This window comes from Propithecus coquereli, unplaced genomic scaffold, assembly GCF_000956105.1.
Source record: "Propithecus coquereli isolate 6110/MARCELLA unplaced genomic scaffold, Pcoq_1.0 Scaffold273, whole genome shotgun sequence".
NCBI classification, from domain to species: domain Eukaryota; kingdom Metazoa; phylum Chordata; class Mammalia; order Primates; family Indriidae; genus Propithecus; species Propithecus coquereli.
In genome coordinates this window covers 2,726,335-2,736,403 of record NW_012148319.1, presented here as the reverse complement: position 1 = coordinate 2,736,403, position 10,069 = coordinate 2,726,335, and the positions used below count along the sequence as shown (strand labels likewise).

The following is a 10,069-nucleotide window of genomic DNA, read 5'->3' as shown; positions in this document are numbered from 1 at the left end:
TCAAAAAAAAAAAAACATGGAAAGTGAGATACATGTGGTTTTGCTAAAAACTGAGAAACAGAACATTAACTCATCTATATGGGTATGTTTAATAAAAATAACTTTTAATCCCCTATACTTTTTTCTATGTTAACTAAAGATTCCTAAAATAATGTAAAGCATCTGTATGTCCTTGGAAAGTAATAAAATGCACAAAACATTTCTATATTACATTTTGATACATATTATAAAAGGAATGATGAATCACATATACTTTCATTCAAAATATGGAAAATATAAATAGTAAAATTGACAAAGTTATAAATGGTTTGTGTTGCATTTTACCTAATTTTAACACAAATAGTTATTTTTATCACATACTACACAAATCAGAGCATAATAAATGTATTTCCCTGGATAGCACAAATTTCTTCATTGTAAAATATTTAAAATGTATGTAATTTTAAAAGTACAGCTAAGAACATTTCCTTAATGACTATGAAGTCAATAGACAGCATTTCTCAAATTTTCAAGTGGAAGGGTAGGAGAAAGCAGGACAAAAGCTGACTGAGATCAGAGAGCGTTTGGGTGACTTGGCAAGGTCACCCAATTAGCAGGTTGCAGAGTTATATAAGGGACCCAGGATTTTCTTGTCTAAAAATGCTGCAGATTAGTGTTTTCAAGATGAAGGGGAAGAAAATCTTAATATAGTTCAGATCATTTAATACCATAAAGCAGCTATAGAAACTAATTTTTAATTTTCAAAACTCAATTAAATGTGTGTATGGTCCATTGGTATCCAGCTTTAACACCTGCCTGTTCCCGTAAGTGCCATGTTCCACTACAACGCCAGCTTCAGCACACTTGCTGTTAGCAGCTAATTCTTTTTCACATAGAGTCACAAATTGAGAATAAAGTTCTAACCCTTCTTCTTTTCCAGAGTTAGAGTGATACTGCATGTTCTTTCCTTTTACTCTTCCCCCGAGGGTGGCTTGAGGGATGATAAGAATGTCGCCAGGTAGATCCAATATAGAGATGTGCTTGCCATTTTCTGTCTCGCTCAATTTCACATTTAACAGTGTATTAACTGGGTGGGGAGAGAGGCAAAACATTTTGAAGTGAAAAACAAACATGAAGAAAATCATTATTTTTAGTCAGCAAATCTCATGCTTAAAACTCAGTTTGTCAGCTCATACTTCTAACCCAAAGTCTCTATTTGGATTTTAAAAACTGCTTCACTAAGCTAAATAATCTAAGCATGAAAAATAAAGCAAATTTCATGCAGAAAATGGCATGATATTTTAAATTTGACTTGGCAGTTAAGATTACCTAACATTATGTTCATCCAGAAAGGTCTGACGAATTAACTGTACATTGGAACCTCCAATATTGTTGCCTTGGAGGAAAGCATGAGAAGATTTTGCTGCCCTGCTCCTTCTATTTCATTAGCAAATCCCACTGGAAAAAGATCATGATTAATCCTCCTCACACCAAATTCTGCATTATAACAGAATATTAAATAAAGATGTGCATTTATTATTTTAAACTTAGTTGCTTAGAGTTTTAAGCTGAGATAAAGGTTCCTGCTTCAATCCCATTATAAACCAGCTGATTTTGTAGTTTCATAACCTTAAAGGCAATATAAATATGAACTAATCATTTTACAAATATAATCCATGGAAGAAGGGTAAAGATGAAAGCAAGAACCATCAGAAATTCTTTGTCACAACTGAAAAAGTAAATCAAAAGATACAGAGCTACTGGCACTATCTTCACATACATGTAAGAAAACATGGTGGTATTTTTATAGCATCTATGAGATTATTTGTAGCTAATAAGAAGTGTCAACACTACCATAAATATCTATGTATAGCTACAAGCCTTAACTTAGAAAACTTTTACACCTGAACATTAATCATTTTCAAAACAATAAACAAAGGAAGTGTCTAATATAAATAGACTTAGGGTCTCCCTACCTCTGGTATAATGCTAAAATGACTTCTTGCAAAGAACAGTCCTAAAAGGACAAATGGTAAAAGAAACTATATAAACCTCACACTCCTGCTCAATTAGGCTTCAAAAGGTATGCTTCTGTTGGGGTAGTTAATAGTTTCAATTATTAGAGGATCTGTAGCATTAGTAAGGATTCAGTATGGTTGCCCCACTCTAGAAGTCATGGAATTAACCTGGTAAAAACCTGCCAAGGTGAGCATCCAAATGAATTCATAAGCTATACATTAAGCACCATCGATTTTTCACTTAACTAACATCTATTTTTAAATACCTCTATTGCAAACAGGACTTTGCTATATAGGCAGCAGTGCTTATTGACTGCCTCTAAGGAAATTTAACTCTCCAGAGCACTTCATTCCAATGGAAATCACTACCTAGCTATCTAGGCTTTAGGCTAGTGACGGACTTAGTTAATTTTGGAATAACAGGCCTGAAAGGTAATACTACAATTTATTATACTTCTACATACCTCCCTCTACTGGCTATAACTGAGAATTCAATTAATGCTGTTGGTATACAAATATCAGGATACAGATAAATACAATACAAATACCAACACCATTAAGTAGAATTAAAATGAAACAATGAATTAATGGCATGCTAGAAACTTGAAGACCCTAAGACAGGTTATCAATCAAGTATTTCTAATGATGCATATGGGAAATGAAGTTTTGACAGGTCCCTGGGTCTCAGTCCAATAATACTGAAGATGAATTGAGGAAGATTCTACATGTTTCTATGTTAGCTACGCTATTTCAGACTTTATGGTTACAACTGGTTGTTATGTTCCCAAGAGATAATATGATTTGATTTGAATCCATGTAATAAGTATGAGGTGGGGTTTAAGAGAATCCCATTACATTGAGTTACTTTCCAGCTTGAATAGAGTGAAGCTCAAGGTAACATCTAATAATAGATACAATTATTTTGCTTAAAAGTCAAATCAGCAAAATGTGATTCTTAGAGTTATATCTTTCTTTACTGAGAATCATGATATATAAAGCTTTGTGTTAGATTACCCACTAAAAGAGTTAAGGTGGATCTCCAGAGTGTTTTCAATCCACCACAATCTTATGCATGTATTTAAAGTAAACTCACAAAGATACATATGGAAGCACACAGGATTTGATCACTACAAAATAAAATGCAGCATGGATTTGGTAGGCTTATTTCATACGATTATGATTAAGATCCATTTAAGACCCATGAGACAACTTTAGAAAGTCAATCTTAAATTAGAATGACAAAAATTTTCTTCCTGTTTTTGAAGATTTCTACTATATTTTTTATGACCAATAATGATTTGATCCAAGGGAAAATATTAATTTAGGAAAGTATACAGAATGTCTAACACCCTAGCATTAGGATCTGACAAATTATCCTCTATAATAGGAGGCCTCATTTCATTTTCTTTTTAAACCTATCAAAGCTTCTTTATTATCCTCTGGATTCAAATTTTGAACTATTACAGTTACTGGCTTTCCATCTACACCTATCATAGTCTCTTGCTTAACTCTAGTTTTCATTCTTTGACAAAGTTGTCAGATGTGTTTAACATATCAGTATAAAATTGCCCTAGAAGCTTTAGCTTTTTGTCCAAGCTGGTCTAATTGGGCTATTTGCTCTTGAAGCTCTTCCAGGTTAACTTCTATAAGCTTCAACTATCCATTTGTATCATTTATATTTATTATTAATCCAACTAATGGGTACTATCCTTTACTAATGAAGAGAATATAACCTGTCTCCAACCTTAAGGATAGCTCCATTATTTCAGGTTTGTTTGTTTTTGTTTTTTGGGGGGACATAATTGTTAAATCCAATATATATAATTGAGACAATACATGAATTGATTTGGTATATCTGAGCCTATGTAATTATTACAAGGGATGTACAGTACTATGGACTGTCCAGTATACTAGAAAGCTACAGGTAGGTAAATTATTATTCAGAGATCTCTGAACATGGACTCTGCTTTCTATTTTTCTGGAGGAGGTGTGGCTGTGATGATATTGAGTTTGGTTCAAGAACTGGGAGAACCTTTATATTTATACATATTTCCAAGAAAGAAGTGCATAATTCTTCCATAATGACGTAAGCTTAAGTTGTCCAGGTTTGCTAGGACCCACACCTTGTACACATGTCAACTACTGCCTCTGTTAGGGACTCTGGGAGACAAGGGAAACTATATTAAGAAATGCAGCATCTGTTTCTCCCTATGTGGCCACCTTGCTTCCAACAAGTTTCTGCAGCCTTGGCCAAAATGCATTGTGTGTACCTGTGTGTGTGTATACTCAATCTATAAGCCATCTGCAATGCTGCAGCTATTTTAAAAGAATTCCACCACACTTGCTTACTTTAAACTTGGAATAGACAAATAGGTAAAGCCAACAACGCTAGATAGAATTAAGTAATTAATAACTTACATAGGAGTACAACTTAAGATTGTGCATCTTAGGATGGGGAGAAGTTGGTAATGGATACAAAATTATAGCTAGATAGGAGGAATGATTTCTGGTGTTCTGCAGTACTGTATGGTGAATATGGTTAACTATAATTTATTGTATGTTTTCAAAAAGCTAAAAGAGGATTTTAAATGTTCACAACACAAAGAAAGGTTAAATATTTGAGGTGATATATATGCTAATTACCCTGATTTGATCATTATACATTGTATACACATATTGAAATATCACTCTGTATCCCATAAATATGTACAATTATTACATGTCAACTCAAAATAAAAAGGGAAAAAAAAAAGATTGTGCTTCTTGCTCCTTCTGGCTCATTTATCTATTGCTGTTCTTTCTCACTCTTAAAAAAGAAAAAAGAATCAAACACATACCCATTTTGGGAAGAAGTTTTTTATCAGCTCCCTTGAAAAAGCACACGTAGATCACTAATCCTCTCTGAATCTATGAGAAAGCACCACAATAAACTCAGATTAGAAAGAAATTTATACAGAGATACAGAATTAAATGAATAAAATTTCACAACTGTTATAGACATAGAGGTTAAAAGCAAAGGAAGAGAGATAAGTTTTAAAATACATTTGATTTCTATTATTATTATTTTTTGAGACAGGGTCTTGCTCTGTCTCTGAGGTAGAGTGCAGTGGTATCACTGTAGCTCACTGCAACCTCAAACTCCTGGGTTCAAGTGTTCCTCCTGCCTCAGCCTCCCAAGACACTGGGACTACAGGTGCATGCCACCACACCCAGCTAATTTTTCTATTTCTTATAGAGACAGGGTCTTGCTCTTGCTCAGGCTGGTCTCAAACTCCTCACCTCAAGTGATCCTCCAGCCTCAGCCTCCCAAAGTGCTAAGATTATAGGCATGAGCCACAGCCCCCAGCCCAGATTTGATTTCTTAATTAAATATGTGAGAAAACAAAATGTTTTCAAGTTTCAATCACCTCAGTTATTATGTCTTTCAAAAATTAATTTCAAAATATAACCAAGCACAGCAAAGACAAGTTATACCTTCAAACACTTACTTCTAATCAAAATCATAGGACTAGCAAAAGCCTCCTCCCTAGTAAGGCTGACAGACTAGAAACATTTAGTTTGCAGGGCCCCATTTATTCAATACCAAATGAATTTACATTATACAAGATATGGCTGATGGATAAGCAACAGTGTGACTGATATCTTTTGACATCATCACTCTCGATTTCCCCTAATCCATTTACTTACGGATAATAAAAATAAGGGTCTGATTCTATTTTTATAAACTCCAGAAAACTGTCCAATTCTTTTTTGTTATTGTCATTAAATGCTTTAAATAAATGAGATTAGGCTTTGAAAATTACATTTACAATCTATATTACAAGGCTGGTTGTTAGCAGGAATATAAATTTATTTATTTTATATAATGATGTGGATATTTCTTTCTTAGCTCTTGTAGGACAGAGACTATATAAAAAAGACAATTTTAAGAAACTTTGATTCTGCTGCTGAGTGAATCATTAGATTTTTGATTCCTTATATTAATTCACGTCTTTGACTCCAGGAGCTATTACGTGGATTAAATGAGTTAATATTTGTAACTTAAGTCCTTAAAACAGTGCGTGGTTCATAGTGAGTGCTATGCAAGTACTCGCTAAATGAACATATAAAAATACATTTAAAGGTAGAGGCACAATTTCCCACTTTAACTTGCAAAGCACTTTACAGACTATTTTGTATGTGATAGGGACTCAATTTATCTGTTGATTACTCTAACATTCAACTATATCTTCCAGGCTCTATGTGATATCTAAGTAATTTTCTATGTAAATGTAAATGCAGCTCTACACTCACATTTGATTTACCTGGAGAAGTCATTTTTAAAAAGTGCTACTGAAACAATTGGCAAGGACTTCCAATACACACCCATAATAAGCAACTGGCAAGTTCTACACTACTGTCACAGGACTTTCCACTGGTATCATTTTCAGTATACACTGAAATCTTGTTTTTTTTTTTTTAAAGACAAAGTCTCACTTTGTCACCCAGGATGGAGTAGTTCAGTGGTGCGATCATAGCTCACTGTAACCTTGAACTCGTGGGCTCAAGTGATCCTCCCACTTCAGCCTGCTGAATAGCTGGGACTATAGGTGCATGTCACTCGCTATGCCCAGCTAATTTTCTTTCTAGAGACAAGGTCTTGCTATGTTGCCCAGGCTAGTCTCAAACTCGTGGGTTCAAGTGATCCTCCTGTGCCAGCCTCCCAAAGTGCTGGGATTATAGGCTTAAGCCACTATACGTCACTATGAGCTGAAATCTTACGCATATTCATATTTGGACACCTGCAATGTCAGAATTAAATACCAAATTATTTGCAGAAATAGACATCTGTTCTTTCTACTTACCACATTACCTCTTCATTAAGTTATTTTCTTTTCACTTATCCCAATAATAAAATAGATCTTAAGTTGTGATCTGCAGATTCCTCTCTTTAAGTCAAGAGAGGAAGCTTCTTTGGTATAAAATATTTCAAATATGTAAGAAAGTACAGATAATTCTCACTGTAGCTTAAAAAATTTCACTTCCCAGGAAGAAAAATTTTGCTGTCTATGACAGCAAAGTTCTAAATGAATGAAACTAAGAACAAAGAAAGGAACCCTCAAATCTTCTGACAAAACTCTTGCTAAAAAAATAAGAACTTTTAATAATAGAACAGGGTAGAGGATGTGTGAGAAAGAACATTTAAACTTTCTCACCATCTAAATTACTTGTCAACTCTTAGTCAACTAATTTAGTAGTGTGTGTAGGAGTCAAAGGGAAAGCCTTTAAAAATAATTTTGAAAGTTTATAAACACGAACTGATAGTTTGGAAGGCTGCAATAAAATATCTGTGATTTTGCATAAGGAGATGTGGAATGAAGAACATAAAAAGATAAACATGAAAAGAACCTAAATGATTAATAGTTTGGAATGTAGAGTATCAGGAGGCAACTATAAAAATAGGTAATTCTTTAGATAGAACTGCAAATTATAAAAAGCATAAAACTTCAATATGGAAAAGAAATCACCTCTTCAACAAAAATAACAAATAAGAAAACTAGATTTCTGAGAAAAGGTGAGAATACAGTGATTTTTATGCTTATAAACATTTCCAAATTGGCACAGGGTAACAGGCTGATTTAGCAATAATCACCCAAATGGGTAGTATTCAAAATAATGACTAGGATTGTGTTAAGTAATGCTAGATCTGGGACCCAATTCAGCAGAGATGAGTGAATGAGATTCTGCTACATTAAAGTTTCTGAGTACCTCCAAAAGTCTTAATTAGGAACTAATTTTTTTCTTATATTTCAACTTACTCGTTGGGGGCCTTAAAGAACATCTTGTTTATATATGGTGTGGGGACAGGCTGTCTTAAAAAGGTAAGAATGTATGCAAGTAGAAGGAACTCATATTGACATAAATGTTCTAAATTCATTTGAAATGTGGTCAGTGTGACTAAAAAAAAATATTTGGAGGAAATGTGTTCGATAATAATGCAACATTATTATAAAAGTAGTGGTCTTTGTTTTTCAGTTGGAAATAAGTCAAATTTTAAAAATTTTCTTGACATAGAATTGTTTCTTGGGGAATCTCCTTTCTATGCTAAGACCAAGCTACAGTTAACATGAGGAATTAGACGCGATCCCACCAGTCAAAGCAGATCTTGAACGCCTACAGCAAACCTAACCTACAAGCTTGAACTAGATCAACGCAGGCCACACGCTTTAAAGGGATCTGAGACAATTAGGCCTAAAGTCCCCCGAGCTCAGGTAAGCAGACGGTGAAAGGAAGCTCAAGTCCCCGTGGTCCCTCCAAGCACGGAGACACGCTCTTCCTATGGGGGACGAAGTCTGGCGCTGGCCACGCTGATGCAGGACGGAAGAGACAAGCGCAGCCAGACAGACCATCGTGGGTAGCGTCGGGCGGACCCGCCGGACGTCTGGCTTGGTAGCAAGCGGCCGGCCCGCCTGGCTTAGAGGGAGATGCGGATGGGACTAGCCATCGAGACAAGGCGGAAAGAACCACCCCTGCACGCGGGAGGAGGACGAGAGCTGCCGGGCCGATGTTACCTCCACCCACTGGGCCGCGGCGTCCCCCTCGGCTGGGCGAACTTGCAGCCGGGCGTGCAGGCACTGCTGCAGGAGTGCCCGAGCCTGAGGCGTCCGGACTCCGTCTGCCATGGCTCCAGCCCCCGCCGGTGTCCGAAGGGTTCGGGCCGCACGCCGCGCAAGCTCCGCCCCCGGCGCGCAGGCAGGAAAGACAGGGCGGGGCGCGATGGAGGGACCGCCCCGGTCGCTTGCGGCCCCGCCCCTAGGACAACGGGGCCCCTCCTGCCTCTCGAGTGTCCCGGATGTACAGGCTTCTAAGACACGTGGTAGTATACTAAGCGCCTGCGCCAAACCTACCCAACTCATTAGAAGGCGCTTGGTGTGTACCTTTAGCATATTAACTGCCACATTAGAAAAAATTTTTTTTCTGTGGGGCCACAGTGTTTTATTACAAAAATAAAATAAAAACTTTGAAAACAAAACGATCCTTTCTAATTTCATGAAAAATTTGTTATTTTTTATTGTTTTCAGTGCGTGAGTTGTATGCAACTTGAAAAATAGTTCACCCGGCTCCCAAGGCGAAGAGACGTGAGTTACATATGCTCAAACTAGCGTGAGTTAAATACAACTCACAGGGCAGTTAATGTGTTTAAAAGAATGAAAAGACTCATTAGATCTCTCCTACACACTTTTGAGCAAATATTTTTCACCTCAGAAAGCTTAGATTTTAGCTGCTGAAAATTTTTAAACCTGCTTGATTTAAAGTCCATATTATGCCCATTATGAAGATAAGTAAAGAGAACGAATCAATCAAATCACAAAGCAAGCAGAGATGGAACTAAAAGCCATACATCTTTCAAATTTTTCCTTATTCCAACCATTAAAACAATGCCACCTTCTCTATCAGGAATGCTATAAATAATACTGCTTCCAGTAAAAGTATTGGTGTGCTATGTGAATACACATTTGGAGACCATTCTTTACAAAATATCCTTGCTAAAAACATTCTTATCTAAGAAAGGCTGATTGTTAATACATTATTTAACCTGCTACTCATATGAAAATAAAACAACATGTTCTAATGAACATAATGATATAAATTCTGTGATGCATTTTCTGTAAGCATGTATTAGAATGTAAATAAAATTAAACAAGAGCTTGGTTTTCTTTCCCATGTAACATATTCCTTGAACATTTATCAGATTATCATTTATTTTTCTACAGGCTTGGAAGGTTTAGATGAGGAATAATAGTGTTACCCTGATTGTGTTACCCAGGTCATTGATTTGGGCTCAGTTGGCAGAAATGCCTATGCATGCGGGTCTGTTGTTCAAGAAGATGACATCACTGACTGTTGCTATCCATACAAAGTAGTGTGACTGAAGAAAGTAATCCATGCATAATCAACAGTCCTTTGTACACAAAATCGAAGTTGCTTGTTTGCTAGTTATCTTGCAGCAAGCCTTACTTCTCCAGTAAAAAACAAAAAGCAAAGTCTCACATTATCTCTGATTACTGCATTGCAGGAATTCTAATATTTGT

The 10,069-nt window shown here is 36.1% G+C and overlaps 1 protein-coding gene across 1 annotated transcript; it reads right to left on the bottom strand.

The window, feature by feature from the left end:
* Positions 1–479: 479 nt before the first annotated feature.
* DTD2 (D-tyrosyl-tRNA deacylase 2 (putative)) lies at positions 480–8,769 on the bottom strand. Its single transcript, XM_012647898.1, has 3 exons — positions 8,549–8,769; positions 4,835–4,904; positions 480–1,066 (listed from the first exon to the last, which is right to left on the bottom strand). The coding sequence occupies exons 1-3, from the start codon at positions 8,657–8,659 to the stop codon at positions 741–743; spliced, it is 507 nt and encodes a 168-aa protein (XP_012503352.1). The 5' UTR covers positions 8,660–8,769; the 3' UTR covers positions 480–740.
* Between the last annotated feature and the right edge of the window lie 1,300 nt (positions 8,770–10,069).

What these genes read in the sequence shown, in the direction of transcription:
- DTD2 (XM_012647898.1), bottom strand. Translation starts at nt 8,659, where the DNA reads ATGGCAGACGGAGTCCGGACGCCTCAGGCTCGGGCACTCCTGCAGCAG. An exon ending in CCGCGGCCCAGTGGGTGGAG is followed by an intron (nt 4,905 to 8,548) that starts GTAACATCGGCC and finishes GCTTTCTCATAG; the next exon opens with ATTCAGAGAGGATTAGTGAT. An exon ending in AAAACTTCTTCCCAAAATGG is followed by an intron (nt 1,067 to 4,834) that starts GTATGTGTTTGA and finishes CTCCCCACCCAG; the next exon opens with TTAATACACTGTTAAATGTG.